At 35.5% G+C, this 20,764-nt stretch overlaps 1 protein-coding gene and 1 pseudogene across 1 annotated transcript in view; both read left to right on the forward strand.

Annotated features, from left to right (window-relative positions):
* The first annotated feature begins 975 nt into the window (after positions 1-975).
* Positions 976-20,764, forward strand: part of TXK (TXK tyrosine kinase) — a 35,705-nt gene continuing 15,916 nt past the window's right edge. The window contains exons 1-7 of the mRNA XM_011362683.2: positions 976-1,046; positions 2,086-2,188; positions 2,889-3,094; positions 5,539-5,604; positions 10,077-10,131; positions 15,418-15,497; positions 16,429-16,556. Of these exons, the coding sequence (XP_011360985.1) occupies positions 976-1,046; positions 2,086-2,188; positions 2,889-3,094; positions 5,539-5,604; positions 10,077-10,131; positions 15,418-15,497; positions 16,429-16,556 (709 nt within the window). The remainder of the gene's footprint in view (positions 1,047-2,085; positions 2,189-2,888; positions 3,095-5,538; positions 5,605-10,076; positions 10,132-15,417; positions 15,498-16,428; positions 16,557-20,764) is intronic.
* On the forward strand, positions 17,895-18,013 carry LOC111741417 (annotated as a pseudogene).

Consider the following 20,764-nt stretch of genomic DNA (forward strand, 5'->3'; position numbering starts at 1 on the left):
GTGCCGATTTGTACCAGTTTGTACTTCTTAATCCCTTCACCTTTTCACCCAGTCCCCAACTGGCAGTTTGTTCTCTGTATCTATGAGTCTGTGATTATCTTGTTTTTACACATAGGAAAACAAAGAGAGACGTAAAGGAACTTATTCTAGATATAGTCAGCCCCACAGCTAGGATTCAAACCCGGATCTGTCTAACCTCAACGCTAATGCTCATGTCTAATGCACTGTGCTTCCTTCACAATACTTCATTTTCAGGTGTGAATATGAGAAAGAGCTGACTGTGAAAAGCACATTCTATGAACATAAAATGTCCTTTTTATAAATTCAAGATTTATTTATGGTTTTAAAAAAAGGCAAATGATCTAAACTTAAATAAAGGTTAAGCTTGACAATAAAAGTGTAAGCATGACCCAGATTTACTACGCTAGCTAGTTCTTTAAATATTCAGATTATATTTGAATTTAGTCCATAGAAAACTTAAGAGCCAAAAAACTGTATATGTATTTTATATATAAAGTATAAAATTATTAATATACTTTGTATAAAATATACTATATTATATAATACATCATATTAAGGGTAAAATATATTTATGTTATTTTATATAAATATATACAATGTATATTAAAATGTATTTTCAAGAGAAATGTAATGACCTTAATTCGAAATGCTTGCTAACAGGTTTTCTAGGAGAACAGTGGTCATTTATCATTTGCAGATGGAGGAAATGCATAAACCAGACCTGGGGAGAAGAGCCTGAGAAGGGAAACCACATTGATCGGGGTGCCAGTGACATACTTTTGCTTTAACGACAGGTTTTCATCTTCCACTAGAGAAGGAGGTCATGGTCAAGACTTTGCGTATGCTTTGTAATAATTCCTATTACTTTCGCCCTTGGGGATTTCCTCTTTTGGAATAGCATCACCAGCTTCATCTATCCAATATCATGGACCTATGGCTTTCTAACAGCTGAGAATGCTCTGCTTTTCAGATAATACCATCCAGTCGATTTTCTGTTGCTGCTGTTGTTGTTCCGTGCAGAAGCGGTAAGTTTATTTTCCTAGGGCAACTTCTTGGAAATGAATTCATTCAGTTTCTTTATTGTCGATTGAGTCTCTGTTTCTCTTTGTATCTGCTGTTACCTTTGCCTAGAAACCCCTTCTCCCATTTTCTCCCTGTCGAATGCCAATTCATTTAAAACCATAGGTCGAATGTTAGGTTTTCTGTGATCCTTCCTTGATCCTCTTGGGTTTAATTGCTCCTTGGATTGTGCTCCCAAAGCATGTGGCTTGGTTCTCTATTTATTTATTTCATGTATGCTATTTATATGTCTGCATTCCACTCTGTAATTTTTACCCTTTAAGGGCAAGATTTCTGTCTTATTTATTTGATTATCTCCTCAAAACCATCAGCGTGTCTTACACTTTGGTGCCCAGCAAATGACTGTATAAGAATAAAATCCAAGATGCCATGATAATAGTAACAGCTGACATTTAATGAGAGTGTCCCACATATCAGAATGTGCTATGAGATTTGCGTTTATTAGCTCAAGTAACTCTCAAAACTACCTATGTGTGTGTGTTTTTTTTTTTTTACGATCCCCCTATTATGGATGAGGAAATTGAGGCTTAGAGAGGTTACAATGCTTACCCAAAGCCATGCTATGAAATGGCAGAGTTGGGATTCAAACTCATGTTCTTCATCACTGCAACATGTCTACTTATCACACTAGACATCATGAAAGGAGATAATGCATGCAAAGTGATGCACACTGTGCCTAACACAGAGTTTTTCATCATCACGATTATAACTTTATGTCCTTAATATGCACCAGTTAGGGCATGTGACGTATGTTTTCTTAATTTTATTTCATAACAACTCTATATACTCTTAGCATCTCTAGTTCCCAAGAAAAATTAGGTTTTGAGAGAGTAGCTTGCCAAAGGAAATGGAGTTACTTTTATAAATAAAAAAGCCTTTGGAAAGAGACCTGGATTTTTCTACTAGTTTTATGATAATCTACTGAATTTTTAGATAACTTGAATACGAATAGTCATTTGTAACATGCCTATTTTTCAATATCAGACAAGTGAGAACGCAAATAAACCTGAGCAAAGATGAAGAACTTTCGGAAAAATACACTCAGCATCGCAGGCCATGGTTCAGTGAACTGCCAAGTAAGAAGCAAGTAAGTAACATTTTTAGCGGGGAGGGCAGAGAAAGCTTGCATTTTTAGGGTCTACACTCCATGAGGTACTGTTTGCTGCCATGCCCAGAGCCTGGCATTGTGCTTGGGACATAATAAGTGCTTGATAAACTTTTAATGAATGAATGTTCTAGAAGAAAGCAAAAGTGAAAAGGACCAATTAACATAGCCTGCTCTGCTCTATTTTGGAAGAACTTGAAACCGGACAGTGAAAAGGAAAAAAAGTATTCTGGCTGTTGCCATTTTGAAGCCAGGATTAACTTTCATTTCAGTGTTGGGAGAAATAGTGTTCTTAGAAAGTATGGCAAACCCAAACACAAGCTTATAGCATGTTAGAAAGAGGGCTGCTTTTCTTTTTTCAAGAGAGAAAAATCCTTGAGACAAAGTGGAACTATAGGGAAGAAAATCAAGATTGAAGACTTGTGACCTGAAAAACAAAATGCAATGTAACACAAGCAACAGAATTTGTGATCTTGAAAAATGTACAAAATGATAAGTGTGTTGTTGGATCCGAAAGTTGTTTTATAGTTGGTCGTTTCCTACGTTTATCCCACCCTGGCTTCTGCTCCGGTGCAGCTGGACGGGAGAAGTGAGGCAGCAGGCAAACCTGCTGCATGCCTCTCTTTTACTAGTACAGGTTACTAAAGCAATAGTACAACTATTCCCTTATTGGTTTTTACAGTCCAACAGGGGCCGTGTGCAACCATCAAAACGCAAGCCGCTGCCTCCCCTCCCATCCTCTGAGGTTGCTGAAGAGAAGATCCGAGTCAAGGCACTGTATGATTTTCTGCCCAGAGAGCCCTGTGATTTAGCATTAAAGAGAGCAGAGGAATACCTGATACTGGAGAAGTATAATACTCACTGGTGGAAGGCAAGAGACCATTTGGGGTAAGACTGGTGGCTTGTCAAATTCCTCCTCTCCTTTTATCATCTAAAGACTTCTGAGGCATAAAGAAGACTGTTTAGTGGCTCCATTTCTCCAGGTTTATAACTCCTCCTTCTACGTGAAATTGAACCTCTTCCCTATGTCTCCCCATCTGTATGAAAGGGCATTTTAGCACTGAGACTTCAGACAGACTCTCAGAAGTAGATACACCTGGCTTCACATCCCCATGCTGCCACTTATTTTTTTGTGTCCTTTGGGTAAGTTACTTATCCTCTCAGAGTTTCCATTTTTTTCTTTTTTTTAATTGAGGTATAATTGACATATAACATTATATTATTAGTTTTAGGTATACAACATAATGAGTCAATATTTGAGAAATGATTACCACAATAAGTCACCATACATAGTTACCAAACTTTTTTCTTGTGATGAGAATTTTTAAGATTGAGTTTCTTAGCAACTTTCAAAAATGCAATATTTGAAACATTATTAACTATAGTCACCATGCTGTGCATTACATCCCCATGACTTATTTATTTTGTAATTGGAAGTTTATATCTTTTAACTCCCTTCACCCAGTCTGGCCCTCTTCTCTCCCCCATCTCTGGCAATCACTATCTGTTCTCTGTATCGACAAGCTTTTTTTTTTTTTTTTAACTTTGTTCAGATCCAACATTTAAGTGAGCTCATATAATATTGTTTTCCGTTGTCTCACTTATTTCACTTAGCATAATGCCCTCAAGTTCCATTCATGTTGTCACAAGTGGCAAGATTTAATCCTCTTTTATGGCTGAATAATATTTCATTGTATGTTTGTACCCTATTTTCTTTATCTATTTACTCATTGATAGATACTTAGGTCATTTTCATCTCTTGGCTATTGTAAATAATGCTGCAATGAACATGGGGTGCATAGATCTTAGAGTTAGTGTTTTCATTTTTTTTTTTTCAGATAAATACTCAAAAGTAGAATTGCTGGATCATATGGTAGTTCTATTTTCAATCCCTTATTTGTAAAATATAAATATAGGTTCTTATTCTGATTTATACTTTCTTTGGAAATTTGACTTTTTTTTCCTCTTAAGCTCTAAGCTAGGAACAGAAACAATATCTTACTCATTTTCATATTTCTGTAATGACTGGTTCTGGAAGTAGGTGCCGACTTAAACAGGAAAGGAAAAAAGACCCTGGGTTGCAAACAGACTTCATTGTGTCAATTGCAAGAAATTATTCAGGCCTGACTAGAGTCCTGAGTAGAGAAGAATTCTGAGGAGATTCTGGGCTCCCTGGGAAAGAATGCTAGCATTGATTTCTGATCTTTGTCAAGATTTGGAGATTGTAAATATCTAAGTATTAGAAGTATCTACATTACATACCTCTTTCTTTATGTTTTCCTGATGATTTGGCTCTCTTACCAGTTCTTAGACTCAACATGTGATGGAGACTTTGCAGTGGGAAAAGAGGTATTAGTAGGTTCAGGACTGTATAATTGTAATTAGCCGCCCCTGCAGGTGATCTATTGGCATGACTCAGACCTAAAAAAACCACACACACAATTATTTTTTAACTTTAAAGTTAATGACAATATAGGTTTTTATAATCTACAAATATATAAATAATGCCAAAATTCTGCTTTACCACTACCTCTAAACCCAATCTCTTTCTCAAAAGTACTATTATTCATTTAGTGAGTGCCCCTCTAGATCATTTTCAATGCCCTTTCATACACACATTGAAATATATGGGACTGTTTGCAGATTTAATTTACCTAAATCTTACCATATTTTATGCATTGTTCTGCCACTTGCCTTTATTTCTCAATAATATGTCTTGGGGATCTTTCCGTAATTTCAAATGTTGGCGAAGGTGTAGGAAAAGAGAAACCTCTACCTTACCGATAGGTGTGTAAACTGGTATATTTTCCTTGAAGGGCAATATGCTATATCTACTAAATGATGCCCATATTCAGTGACCCAACAATTTCCCTGCTTGGTATCTGTCTTAGAGAAATACTGCTTGTGCACAAGAAGGCATGTTCAAATGTTTCTTTTCTGTATTGCTGTAATAGGGGCATGGCTAAACTAGAACATCTACTCTGTGAAACACTGTGCAGTAATTAAAAGAATTAAGCTAGTGTTTTTGTAACTGCTGTGTACTCAACCTAGTCGCTCAACCCAGTGGTCATATAAAGGCCTTTTCTTAGAAGATTCAGGTGTCATAAAACATCTTAAACTACTCACATTATAAGTCAGAATCTTAGTATTTATTATACAGATTTCAGTTTAATGTAGAAATGAAAAACTTTATTTCTTCTTTTAACAGCTTAATTGGTGAAATGAATTTGATTACCTCTACTTTCTTGATGTTTTAAAAGGATCATTGCCATGATAATGCCACAAAAACATCAAGCATTTTGATTTGATTTTTGCTTTGTCTTTTGTTGTAGGAATGAAGGCTTAATCCCAAGCAACTACGTGACTGAAAACAAAGTAACCAATTTAGAAATATATGAGTAAGTCTCCTCCAAAATATGCCCTATGGTTAATCTATGAAAATCAGGTACATTTTGGCAGCTTATAAGCATAGAAACTGTTTTTGGTCTGTAAAAGGAATAGAAAATAACACATTTGACACCTCTAGTTTAAGAGGTCTTTCAATGGTTGATTCAGAAACTTCTTTATCTTACACTTATTTTTGTTTCGTTTGTATAGCCAGTTTTTTTTTTAAACTGTGACAACATGAAACCAAACACTTGTCTTGCACTTGTTTTACTGTCCTAAATGGAAAATTATTTTTTAAATGACATAAAAATTTCAATGAATGATAAATTAGATTTAATATATAGACACATTACTGTATTTTGGCTCATGTTTCAAAATGTTTTAGGAATAGCTGAAGAGGAGAACTAGGCTAGTGCTGTAGTTTGCAAGAACTTTTGGCATGTTGACTAGAGTCCTGCTTAGAAATCTATTTTCGTTATAATTATAGATTTGGAAGACAGAGGAGATTTTTAGCAATAACCTTTTTAGCCCCTCATTCTTCAGATCGTAAATTAAGGTTGAGCTATTAATTTATAGGTAGAGAGTGGCAGAGCTGCGAGTAGTCCCGTCTTTTATAAACTTGGGTTTATAGTTTGAGCCCTTGAGTCCCCTCCCCCTGACTTAGGTACTTGTTTTAAAATTAGCATACGCTTCCAGCAGGTGGCAGTAGGTGAAGTGAGTTGAGGCATTAAGTGAGGTGCTTCTCTGAAAACTAGGCTGCAAATATAAATTGAATCAGAGAGGCCCCTTGGCCTGCTTTGCTACTAATTTAAGCCCATCTGGAAGCCAGACTCAGCATATCCCTCCCCTAAAACAAATCCAATTCTAAAAGCATTGGTGAATAATGTAGACTTCATTGGAAGGGAGATGACCACAGGACAGACATCTCTACATAATTTTACCTGACTTTCTATTAGCTATTTCTGTTCTCTCTCCCAAGTCACTCTTCCTCAGCTCCATTACAGGGCCTTATCTCTCTTCTCTCCTCCTTAGTTCAGCCTCTTACATCCCCTTTCCTGACCTGAGTCCTTTAGCTCTGCTCCAAGATTCCAGTCTCCGCTCAATAAAACAAAGCCCTTAGATGGCCGAACCTGCCTTCCTCAGAACCCACTCCCAAAGCTGTCTACAGTTACTCAGGCATGATGTGGGCGTGGGCGGTGGGCGGTGGGCGTGGGCGGTGGGCTGGGGCCGCCCGCTCAACCCCATTCTCTGTTGAAGCTGCCCAACGCAAACAGGTCTCTTTGAAGTCCAGGTCAGGGAAGTTTTATTTGAGAGTCTACTAAAAAAAATTAGAAAAATAAGATGTTTCCCTCTTATCATAACCTTAGTTTGGATTTTCCAGTATCTGGTGGTTAGTGAGTAGACGCTCACTAACTAGCAATGTTCCTTTCCTCCTTTTCATAATTACTTTGCCCGTTGTTGCCCGTTTTTAGGCTAGGCTTGGAGTAGCTGTTCTGGACACTGGAGATAGGACATGGAGCACACAGAAGCAGTCTCTGTTTTCATGACACTTACAGCTTCATGGGGAAATAAACATTAAACTCCCAATTTCACAAATAAGTATATAATTTTAAATTGCGGTGTTCTGAAGGAACAGTATGGGGCGCAGAGAACACATGGGGAAGGGAATATAATTTAGCCGAGGGTATTAGGTTGAGAAGACCTTTCTGAGGCGGTGACTTGAGGCCTAAAGGTGGTAGGAGGTAGTCAGGTTGCTGATGGGGGAAAGAATGCTATGTGAGTGTGGACTTCTGACATGGCAGGGGAATGTTTATACAGAGAACTATTCATGGGTACTTTGGTTTTAAATTAATATCCAATTATCAACAGTACAATGTAAAAATTATTTAACTTGTAAATCTTGACATTATTTATAAATCTAAAAGGAATATGAACAATTACTTTAATTCAAACTCAGTATACTAAATGTCCTTAAACAATTGGTCCTGTTTACAAGCTCGGTTAATTAGATTTTCTGAAACATTTAACTTCATTAATAAACTGAATTAATTTTCTTCTTAAGTACTTCACGTGCCTGACAGGGCAAATTTACAATTGTAATAGCCCTTTGTAAATCTTTACATGATCCTGGAAATCTAATAACCTTATGTGGTAAATCCAGTTCTCTTAACCATATGCATGTTTTAAATATTACTCAAATTTTATTAAACTTGAAATAATAAGTTTAGGATTAATTATAAATTTTAAACTAGAGCCAAAGACCTAACATGCTAGATTCTATTAAAATTATAGATATTTTAAATATCAAATATATTGATTATTCTGAACTTTACCGAAATATGAATCTGATTTATCTCATTATCTCTACATTAAATGCTTAATCTTTTCAAGGTTAGAAAGTTACTAAGAGAAGCAGATTTACCTTGTCAGATCTAATAAGGTTCCTAGATTGAAAAGTCAAGACCACAATACTGTTGCTTATTGATCAGCAATTTAAGCCCGGGGCATGGGACCTGAGGCTTACAGAAACACGAGATGTTTGTACCATAGCTGGATATGTTGGATTCTTTTTTTATACATCAATGGATGTCCCACCCTAGTCCTGTGTCCACAGCTTTCAGTATTAGTTGTATAATTAGGGTTGTCCAGGTATAAGGATTGTAGCCTTACTTATTAAAAAAAAACAAAACAAAACTCTTTTACTATCTAATTTAATTTATGAAATACCATGCCCCAACCTCCCTAAGTTGCATTCATACAATCTCACTCCTGCCTGATGGAATTCTGCATTATTTTAAAGAATCCTGGATTCATCATATACTTCTATCTGGCTCTTCAGTTACTATTTTGAAGTCATTCTAATGACATACACACATAGATTTTTAATTTATATTTAAACAAAAATAATATACTTATATTATTTATCATTAAAATAAATACAAAGCAACAAAATTAGCACTGGTGTGATAGCAGGTGAAAACATTTAGAAAAAAATGCAATTTATTTTAACTTTTCCCTGTTTGAAGTATCATTATGCAGTCTTGAATTTTCACAGATTCAACATATTTTAGTGAGCTATAATCATTAGTCTCCTTTAAGTACCCATATTTCACAACTTAGCTAGTGGGGGCCTCTTTAAACTGGTATCCTGTGTCTTTAATTCTGCCTCAGTTACTTTGAAAGAATTTCTTCTTTCTTCAGCAAGTCTCGGACTCATCTTGAAATTCTCTCCCCCAATATGAACATTCATTTAAGAGTACTGAATGATATTCACAGTTGAACATTACAGTTACTCTTGTTCCCACCAGCGAGAAGTAGTCATATTACTTTATCTAGAATCATCTATAATCATCCCTTATTCTCTATGGTTCACCTTTTTAAAGGTTCATGTTCATTTTGAGGGCATTTTTTTTTTCAATCTTCATTTGAATCCTGACTCTTCTAATTTAGTGGCAGCTTTGTGCTACCGTAAGTTAGGAGAAGCCCACATAATAGAGATTTCCATATTCAAAGTCAGGCATGAGTTTCATGGAGCACCATCTGGCCCACTTACTGTGACTCGGTGCGTGGTTATACATGCATTCTTCCTTCCACTGTGCATAAAAATAGTATTCTGGTAGTATTAGATTAACTCCTTTTAAAAATATTGTTTTGAAATGAAAGTTTTTCCATTTTTTTCCCCTCTCTCCTTTGTCCTATCATTTTCTCTCTCTTTCCTGTACAACATTTGTCTACTGACTAGGTATTGTCATACCGAATTATATATTTAAATTATAATATTTAATTATGATGATTGTATGTACTTCTGGTATTCTAAAGTCTTATAATGACATGTTTCATGCAGAGGTAATGTCCTGATCAGGGGCAGAAAAGGGCTTGGTGAATTTGAGGAAGGAAAGAATCTCAAGTGGCTAACGCTTAGTGAGTGAGGGGAGAATGGGGAGAAATGAGGCCGGAGAGGGTTATATATATATTGTTTGTTCCATTTACTCTACTAAACTGCTAACTTCACTACAGGTTAACACACTTAGGAGAATTGTATAAGTTAGAGTGGGTTTTAATTTTGGAAAGGGACCATAGCACATATAAAACCATGCAAATAGGAAATTCCTGAAAAGAAAGAAAAAAGCAAGTACCAAAACTTAGTAGTATGTTTATTGAAGAAGACTTCTTAACCACACACCTTTCATGGAAATTTTCAGGAGCTTAAGTTGTTCAAATTTTATACTAAGTGTGTGTCAGAAAGCTAAATTGAGATGCGATAGAATAAACTAGATATTCTATATCTAGTTTATTTACAACTAATAAAACTACTAAATTAAGATACTTAGCACATTATTGTTTATCCAAATTAAAAAATGTTCAGTTTTCTAAAATTGATTCCGAAGTAAGTTCTTAAAAACAAGGAAAATAGAGCAGATTTCTTTCTGGGAAAAAAAAAAAGAAATATAAAATTTAGAAATTATTTTTATTGCTTTTACAGGTGGTACCATAGAAGCATTACCAGAAATCAGGCAGAACGTCTTTTGAGACAAGAGGTAATTTAATTTATTCATGAATAAATCTGTGAATATTTTCAAAATTTCTCAGAGAGATACATTATAAAGTCTTTATCCAACTAAAATGTTTATTATTTTCTGTTATTTTTAGTTCTAAAATATTATTATATTTTCATCTCAACTACACATTTTCTGATAAATTGTAAACTAAATGCCTTTGTATCAGATCATGTTTTCCATTGATTTTCATCATAATTTCAGAAATGTATTTCTCCTGAAATGATTTCAACTCCCACATACGAAAACTCCATCATTTACTTCAAAGTATATTCTGCCAGTAGAGCTATATTTGAATTGCCCATATACCTTTGCATCAGTGCCAAATACGCACTCTATCCTCATGAGTTTAGCTTAGGCTTGGTAAAAACACAAATTATAGAAAAATACACGGTGCTGCACTTTTTTTTGTTCTTTGGGAACAAAGGGAAGAGTAATGTAGCCAAAATATCAAGCTCAGATCAGAACTGCTCATTTAGATCAAAACAAAACAAAACTGCATATAGTTTAAATTTCCAAGTGACGGTAAATATTAACTGTGGGTAAATATAGAGTCAAAACTAGAAACTAGGTAAGAGGTATGTGTGTCATCACTGCTGTCTGATGTTGAGGAAATATAGAAACATAAGTGAGAAAGAATCAGTTCTGTAACTAAAAACTCAATGCCAGTAACGGCTCAGGACAGAGGGCAGGTCCAGTTAAGCTGGGTATAGACAGAGCACGAGGGACACAGACTCAGACTCAGGTGGCAGTGGCAGATGGAGGTCAGGCTTCACTGGCCAGGAGGAAAGGGAGCATGTCAGCAAATGTGGTATCTGCTTGGCATGATGACGGCAGGCGGCCTTCTGTAAAGTAGTCTTTAGGTCCAGATGTTACGACAGGCAGGCAGAACTGGAGAAGGGAAGTCCAGAAGCAGCTTTACAGTAAGGAAGTTGGTCACAGGTATCATGGCCAGAATCACTGGGCTGTGCAGTTTCAGCACGAGAGGTTCTGCATCTGAGAGGAAGCCTGAACTGGGCGAGGGTCTGACTTTGCCACAGAGACTGGAACAGGGGATTATATAACAGTCCTCCTGCATACCCATAACCCAGATATCACAAATATGTAGTGACATTTGGTCATAACATTCCTTAATGAAATACGTTACAGGCAGCTACACACATCCTCTCATCTTTCTTATCCCTCTCTACTCCCCAGTGGCAATCATAGGAGGGCATGTTCCATTTTGTTCCGGTTTATGTTTTTTTATCATTTATATGTATGTAAACAGCCTATAGTGTTATTGTATATATTTTAATATTTGACATAAAGATCATAAGAATGTTGAGTTTTTAAAAATTAAATATTATATTTTCAATTTCATTCAAACACATTCCTTTAACTGCTGCCTAGTGTTTTATTATATGAATATGCCCAAACATATTCATTTTACTATTGATAAACATTCAAATTGTTTCTGATTTCTTACTATTATAAATAGTTTTGCAAAGAACATCCTGTGCATGTCATTCGCTACACAGGGGCAAGGGTTTCTTTCCGTATTACCCAGAAATGTAATGGTCTGGGCAGATGGTATGTGCACATTTACAATTACTAGATATTTTCAAATCATGATTCAAAGTACTTGTACTAGTTTATACTTTTACAGAGAATGAGAAAATGACTTCTTACATTCTTGCCAGCAGTTGGTAGTTTCATATTTTTTCAATTCATTGAGTGAGAAACTTTATATATATTTTAAAATGTGCATTTCTTTGATAAACATTTTGACTGAGTAACTTTTCATGTGACTATTGGGCAGTTGGGGTTTCTCTGCTGTTCCATGCCTGTTAATATTCTTTGCTCATTTTTTAATAATGTTTGCCTTTTAACTGATTAACATATATTTTAAAAATATATTCTGAATACCAGTCTTGTCAGGTGTTAAAACTATATTCTTCTGGTATCTTGCTTTTTAGAAAACTTTATGCTGTTTTCTTTTCTGATATAGAATTAATTTTTTGTTTACTATAAGAAATTTGCCTTTCTCCCGAAGTAATAAAGGGATTTTATCTTTTCCTTTAAGTATTTTATAGATTTACTTTTCACATTCAGGTCTTCAATCTGTCAAAAGTGTGTGTGTGTATACGTATTTTTTCTATATATCTTAAAATTTTTTTGCATTTTACATATTTTCTAATTTTTACTTTTTAAAATATGCTTGGGCCAAATTCTCCTTGGTCATAGGCATTTAAAGTATATATTGCTGATTCGGGTTTCTTAATATTTTATTTAGCTTTTGTCTTGTGATGTTCAGAGTGAACTTGGCTTCTAATTTTCCATTTTCTTTGTGTAGTTTTAGTATAAAGGTTATATTAGCATTATACAATAAGTTGGAGAATGCGACTTTGTCTTTTTTTCCAACCTCTGGGATAGCTGATATTAGATAGAAGTTATTTGCTCCTTGAAGGTTAAATATATCTCTTGTAAAATAGACTGGACATACCGCTTTTTCAAATAGGTAGATCTTTGATTACTGATTTAATTTTTTCTTTTGTGATGTTGGATAATTTATATTTACCTAGACAATTGCCTATTTATATTTATTTTCAAATTTCTTGCATAACTTATTTATAGAAATATCTTATAATTTTTATTTATTTCATATTTTCATAGTCAATATATTCATATGACTCAAAAATCAAAGGTTTTTAAGTTTTCTTTTATCCTTGTTTCCAAGCCCTCAATTCTCCTTCTCAAGACAAACTGCTATTATTAGTTTATTTTGTGACCTTTATTTAGCACATACACCGGCCAGTATGTTTTTTGTTATTTTTACACAAATGATGACATAATATAATACTCTTCTGTGCAATACTTTTTTTCACTTAATAATGTATATTGGGAATCTTTCCACATCACTACCCAAAATGTGTCCTTACTCAATTTACACCTACATAGTATTTCTTAGTTTGGATGTATCACAATTTATTTAGCCAATTCTTCTTTATGGAAATGTAAGTAGTATAAAGTCTCTTGCTATTAAAACAGTGCTGTCATAGGTAACCTAACACTTTCTTTTCCCATTTCTGTGAGTGTATTTGTAGGATACATTCCCAAAGGTGAAAATTCTGGGTCAAAGTGAATGTACATTTCTAATTTTGATAGATATTACCATGTCTTCTATAGCAATTTCTATACCTACTAGAAATGTGAGAGGGTGCCTAGTTCCTCAAAACCTTTCCAGCAAGTGTTTTAATGAAATCTTTGAAACTTGGCTGTCTGATAGCTCATCTCAATGTAGATTTCATTTTCATTTCTCTTATTCTGGGGATGTTAAGCATCTTTTTATATATTAAATTTTATATATTTGTATTTCCTTTTCTGCAAGCTATCTTTTTCTGTTCAATAGGTCCATTAAGATTTTAGCTCTTCTGGAATGAATTTTCATACATACATACATTTCATACATACAATGAATTTCATACAATTTTCATACATTTATGTTTTGCTAGTTAATTACCCATTTTATTGAAGTTTTTTAATTTATTGTAGAGCATCAAAGAAATTCTTAATTTTTTTTCTGAGTCCTTCTGACTTATTTTTGGATAGATTTTCCTTATTATTAATTAGGTTAATTATCAAGTTATCTGTTAAATTGTTTTTTCCTGGCAACCATGTTTTGAATTTTAATTACTAGATGTATTATATTTTGTTTAATTACTAGCTGTATTATATTGTATTTTTGTTATTTAAATAATTTAAATTATTATGAAAATAATTCGCTATTTTAAGCTTTTGTCTTTATTGATTTCTTTCTTCTACTTTACCTAAGTTTGTTTTATCACTCTTATCCTAACTTCTTGAGTTGGATATACTTATTTGCATTCCTTTTATTGACATAAGTAAAAGGACTATGAATTTACTTCTAAACAGAGGTTCTGACACATAGTGTTTCCTTACTATTTTCTAGATATTTTTTATTTTTATTTAAATTTCCTTGAGTTTTACAAAAGAGAACTTTAAAATTTATAGGTGATAGAGGCTTTTTACTTTGGAGTTTGTTATTAATTTTTAGCTTTATTGCTTTGTTACAAATGTTGTTTGCACTCTTCCTACTTGGAAGCTTTAAAAGAGATCACTACATATTCAACTTTATTATATGCATATTATATACACTTATATGTATGCATACATGTACATATACACATACACATACATATACATACCCATACACATATGCATATACTTACCATGCCTTTGCTTTTTACATCTGTGTATTTTACATCTCGTGTCCCCTACGGTATGGCACACAATCCTTGCCCATGGTAGGAATTCAATGGAAGCTAGATTTTTGTCATTTAAAATGGCTGTAAGAGATTCTTTAGTTAGAAAATTTGTCCAGAAAATGAGCTTGTCTCATGGTAAGCATCTGGGAGAAAAGGATAAGACTGCTTCATGCTTCGTTCTCCTTGAGGATCAGACCTCGCTGTTTGGGCCATGCAGTTCTCAGCATCTTATCAGCACTTCATAGGTGTAAATTTTCATGGGTTTGACAAGATTCTGAGATAGTTTTCTCTTCACAAGTTTAACTATACTCAGTAAAGCTGAAGCATTTTTAAAATATCAAACAAAAACTAAAACAGTTCAACATTTAAGATTATTTGAAAGCAATTCAGAGCTTTATTGAGATTTCTCAAAGAATGTCAGTGGGGACCGATTCATAACCTGACCTCGAAATTATTATAATATTCTTCCCTCCTGCCATTTCTCTTTTTGTCTCCCCCAAACCCGTAGAGCAACTAAAATGGCTCTCCTTGTTCTTCTTTCCAGACTCCCCCAAATCTATTCTCCATCCTTATCATGATGGTTTCTCCCCACCCCCAATTCCAGTTGTACTTTTTACTGCCTCCCTCACCCCACACCTGCCACTTTCTTTCCTTTCAAAGTACAATCCTGTCTGTCTCAGAGTTCTTCCTATTCATTAGCTATATATCTATTACCTTGATCAATATAAGAAAAATAACTAAATGGTAGAATACGAGATTGTCAAATGTAAAATGTTTCTTAGAAAAATTGGGGACAAAGTTTTAAAATACTCATATATTATAAATTCTTGTCCTAATTATATTTTATCTTATAGGTATTGTTTCTAAATCTGTACTTGTAGAAACAATCTCATCCTTTTATAGTAAGTCGATATGCCTTTGGGGTTTCATTACTGAGATATAGATTTGTCTTTCTTTCTAATAAGGAATAAATTTGTACAATGAATGAATTGTTTTGCAGTCGAAAGAAGGTGCATTTATTGTCAGAGATTCAAGACATTTGGGATCCTACACTATTTCTGTGTTTATAAGAGATAGGAGGTAAGCAATTGTGATTTTGGTCACTTTAGATATAACAATCCCTGGGACAATCCTTTTTATGGAGACACCATCACATAGAGAATGTAAGTGAGAGCCTAGCATAGGGAGAATATTGCTGAACTGAAAGTTAGGACAACTGACCAGTTCAAGTTGTTTCCCTAATGTGGCATTGGATGTTACTTAACCTCTCATCTCCTTTTCTCAACCATCAAGTGAGGACGTTAGATTAGTTGTAGCAGAGTTGGCGATGTTTTCCTCATATCTCTTAGTCTATCCTGGGGTTTGCCTGCAGAAATTTCTCCTGCACTCAGAAAGCTTCCTGTGTCTTTCTGCCTGAGGATGTTCTCTGGATGAGAGAACTCCTGGTCCCCATGGCTAGGCTGGAAGTGCCTGAGAATTAGCATCCTAGGAGCAATCCTCCATCAATGAGGAGAAAGAGTTGGTGGATAAACACCTCAGCTTTCTCACACTTTAGTGGGACAGTTCTGAGGTGTGTTCCACATCCTGGAGGGATTAAGCCCCAGTTGTCCATAAAAAAACTGCTCATCAATACACCCTATAATGGTTTTCCTCCCTTCTTTGACTCGCATCTCCTCACGCTCCTAACAGTACATTTGTTCATTTACTTAACTAATGCTTGATAGTCAATAAACTCTTATGTGTCCAGTATGAGCTCTACTATTTTGGACACTGGACTTGCCACCTAGACAACTTTGGCTGAAGTTATGTTTAAATCTAAAGCCCCAGTAAGACAACTGAGGAACTTTCCTCGGACGGTGAGGCACCTGTTTAATTTAATCTAATTCACTCTTCAGTGTGTACTGCTTCTAGGATAACAGTTTTAGAGATGGAAGCCTGTTGCTTAATGAATTGACTTAGTTCCAAAGTGATCTTTCGCTTGTTTACTAAATCCATATTTTATTGATTGTAGAAGTATGGAGGCTACCATCAAACATTATCAGATTAAAAAGAATGACTCAGGACAGTGGTACGTGGCTGAAAGACACCTCTTTCAATCAATCCCTGAGTTGATCTGGTATCACCAGCACAATGCAGCCGGTAAGTCAGGCACTTCAACACAAGGAGCCAGGCTCTAGATGGACAATGCAACTTGGATCTAAGACACTTAACGGGAGCAAATATTCCTGTAAAAATGTTTAAGAACTTGAAATACAATCTGCTTCTGAACGGTTCTCCTCCTCATTGATGCTTTTTTGTTTTTCTAGTTGGAAATAAACAATAGGTTGACTTTTTACATTTCTGCCAGGTTAGAAAAATGATAAATGAGAGAAGCAAAAGGCCATTTAGTCATTATATGTTTGTTCTTGAAATTTACATAGGGCTAAATATATTAAGAAGATTTGAAATGTCCTAAATAATCACACTTTCTTCTCTTTGCTCCCCTAAATTTTCTCTCTACTTTAGATAATTACAATAGAAAATTACCCTTATGACTTTCATTCTTTGTTCTTTCTTGTTTGGAGAACAGAAAAGGTTACACAGGACAGGCTTTCAACAGTTACAATTTGGTCTAAATATGCCAGAGGCATATTTAATCCCCTTCCCCAGCTGTTATTTTTAGTAATTGCCATTCGTGCAAACTTATTATCTATGGAAAGATACAGGATTCCAGAAAGTTCCATCAAAATTACAATGACATCTCTGGCCTTTGCCATGGGGAATTCCTCTCACCTCAGCATTATAGAATTTGGAACCCACTGTATCTTTTCACATTGTTTTGACTTCTTGTCATATGGTACTTTTTAAGGTTTCTCTCGTGAAAAGTCGTGTTGACCAAAAAATCCCTTTTAGAAACCGGCCACTTTTCCATTACATTTGTTCTAAATATCAGGAATAAATCCAAGGAAATTTTTAGCCATGTATGGGATGAGTCCACACGGTTATTCCAGATAGTCAAGGACGTTTAGTTAGGGAGGAAGTAGCAACCTCTGAGGGGACCAGGGAGAACCCGTTTGTGATTTCTGAATCAAGAAATCTGCTCTGAGTTTTTTTCTTCACTTCTCTTTTTCCTGCCTTCAAAGTCACAATTTAAAAAACAGAGTGGTTATGGTGGTAAGGCTAAAAAAAAATACTAAGGTAGATTAAGATGTGCTGGCCTGAAAAGATGTTAGTGATAAGTTGTTTAGTAAAAAAAAGCACAAAGTTGTATACTTAGCATATAGTCCCACTTTTGAAAAAACACGCATTCACACATCTATGTATGCATAGAAAAACACTGTTGATGTTTAGGTAACAATTTTTAAACTAATAAGATTATAGCAGACTACATACTATTAATGTTTACTTCTGGAGAATGAGACAGGGGAGGAGAGTAAGGGAAGCTTTCATTTTCTACTTTATAAGTTGCTTTAACATTTAATTTTTTTATTACAATATAAATAAGTTAATGCCACCCTGAATAAGCCTGATTCCGTTTGATCTTGGAAGCTAAGCAGGGTTGGGCCTGGTTAATACTTGGATGGGAGACCACCTAGGAAGACCAGGTACTGTAGGTGTAAAAAATAAAACAAAACAAAACAAAAATATAAATAAGTTGTTCTTATAATATGTAAAATACCATACAGATAACTTTTAAAATAAAAAACTGGATCAAACAATAAAAAGAATGAGAAACGGGGGCTAAAAACTTCAAACTATGGTTGCTATTTATTAGGGAGAAAAAGTAGAAAAGAAATACAGCAACGAGAAAGAGAGATGATAAGAAAGACATGGGACCCAGAAATAGCTGACATTTACTGAAGACTTACTTTGGGCCAGACCCTGTTCTGAGTGCTTTTATGTGTATTTATTTACTTAATCTTCCGAGCAATCTATGAGGTAGGTGCTGTTGATATTTCCATCTTACAGATGAGAAAACTGAAGCATGAGTTGTGAGATAACTTGCTCAAGGCCACATAGTTAATAAGTATCTGTGCTGAGATTTGAACTCACAGAAATCTTTGAAACCATCGGAGCCAAATCTATTAAATCCAGAGTCTGTATTAGACTACTGTCATCACCTCCAGAAAGAGGCAAATTATGACATTGGAGGCTATTTTGGAGGGTCCAGTTTAAGAAGAGACGGTGAATCAAAACCCGTGACTATCCTGTCCATTTTTTGACTTCTGGTCAATTTAGCTCCTGACGGTTTGTCTCTTTAACACAAGTAATGACAATGCAGAGAGTTACAGACTTTTTTCTGTCAGAGAGATAGACTATCACTAAATCATGTGTAGCAAATCATAGAGAAAAATGTTCAACAATTAAAAACTTTGAAGTTAGAAGAAAAGTGTTTAGGATCTTAAGGAAATTCCTTTTTATGCTTATTTGGATCATGCATGATAGAGACCCACCTCGATGAAGGCTCTGACTTCAACTAGGTCTTCAGAGTCACTGGTAAACATCCTTTCCTGTTCTCTATTCAGATTTTTATTATTCTCCTCAAGACCTCTTTTCTAATATTACCCATTGCTTTATCAGCAAATCTCCTAGCTGCATATTCATTAAGACAATTGAAGCCACCAAGGCATAAGCTATCTCAATCTTGTTCTCTTGCGGCCATGCTCACGCCCTCACCTCATTCCCTCCAGTAGTGGCAACGCCAAACCTGTGGTCTTGTATCCTCCATTGGGACCAACCACCATCTATTCTTCTTTTCTCTCCTTATCTCTTCCATTTCTTCTGACCTTCTCCCTTTAGCCTGCAAACACACCTCAGATGTTTTTATTCGAAAAACAAGAACAAAGCTGTCCCTTGGTCTTCTCTTCCTTTAGACTTAGCTTGTTTAAATCATACTTTTCGAAAAATGTGTCCGTATTCAGTGTCTCCATTTGCTCACTTCTCTTTGCTTTTTAAATGTCTGCAATCCAGCTCCAGCCTCCATTGACCTATGGTTCACCGATGACCACCATATTGATTCACATGGTGGTATTTTCTGGTTCTCATATTTTTAAGTCCTCTCTGCTACATTTGGCAGTGTCAGCCCTTGAACTTCTCCACTCCCTAGATGTTTCGATACCACCTTTTCTTGGTCTTCTTTAACTCAGATCTTCCTTATGGGCCTTCCCAATGGGTCCTACTTCTACCCTTCCCTTAAACGTTGGTATTCCTTGGGGATCCATCCCTGATCACTTCTCTTCTCACCTGAGATGTTTCCCTTTCCATAATTCTTCTGCCTGATAGACATAGGTACTTGTAACCCCACAAGCCCTGAACTTCAATGATGAAATGAAACTTTTCATGTTATACCACTGTGCTCCCTCCAAACTTACTCCTCTTCCTGTTGTCTTTCTCAGATAATTGTATCATCATTCCACTAATTACAGGGGCTGGAAACATAGGGGTCACACTAGATGCTTCTATTTTTCTTAGCATCTAAACTTCTGACCAGTTATCAAGTGCAATTAATTTCCTATTCTAAGTATGTCTCGTATAGGTCTCTGCCTCTTCCTACCTTATCCTAATCATTGCTCACTTGGACAACTGCAGTGGCCTTTTAACTGGATTTGTTGTCCATGATGTGACCTTCCCCTCAATCCATCCTCTATGTTAAAGCCAGAATGATCTATCAAAAATGTAAATCTGAGCACACCACTCCCTTATTTGGGACCTTTCAATGGTTCCTCTCACCTGCAGGAAAATGTGATACTCCCTAGAGTGGCTTATAAGGCCCATCATAACCAAGAACTACTAACTACTCAAGTACAATTTCATGCCCTTTCTACCTCTTGCTTTTTGCTCAAATAGCCTATCATGCTTCACATCTCTAAGTATCATCTCTTGCTGTCACCTCTGCCTAGAATGTCCTTTATAGATTCTCCTCATGGGTTAGCTTCATTTGTCAGATTCATCTCAGGTATCATTTCCTCCCAGAAGGCTTCTTTGATTAACAATGTATGAGGCGCTCTTCCTCTGTGTCCCAGAGCACCTCGCATACCTCCAGTACAGGACTTATTCCTTTTACATTGTAATTGTCTCTCTCTGCCTGTCCTTCCTCCCTGAGATGGAGCCTTGTGGGCAGAGTCCTCATTTATTCATCTTTGGATCTCTGGAATCTTTGGAATCTACCTAGAAGAGTGTCTTGCACACAGTAGGCACTTACCAATGCTTCTTTCTGTTCTCATATTGGCCAAGCTTATTTCTGTCTTTCAGCTTTTGCACATGCTGTTCTATTCGCCTGGAATGTTCTTCCTCCTGATCTTTGTAAGATGGCTCCTTGTCAGTCAACATCAGCATAGCTGTCATCTTTTCAGAAAGGCCTTCCCTGA

This window comes from Pteropus vampyrus, unplaced genomic scaffold, assembly GCF_000151845.1.
Source record: "Pteropus vampyrus isolate Shadow unplaced genomic scaffold, Pvam_2.0 Scaffold77, whole genome shotgun sequence".
Lineage (NCBI taxonomy): Eukaryota > Metazoa > Chordata > Mammalia > Chiroptera > Pteropodidae > Pteropus > Pteropus vampyrus.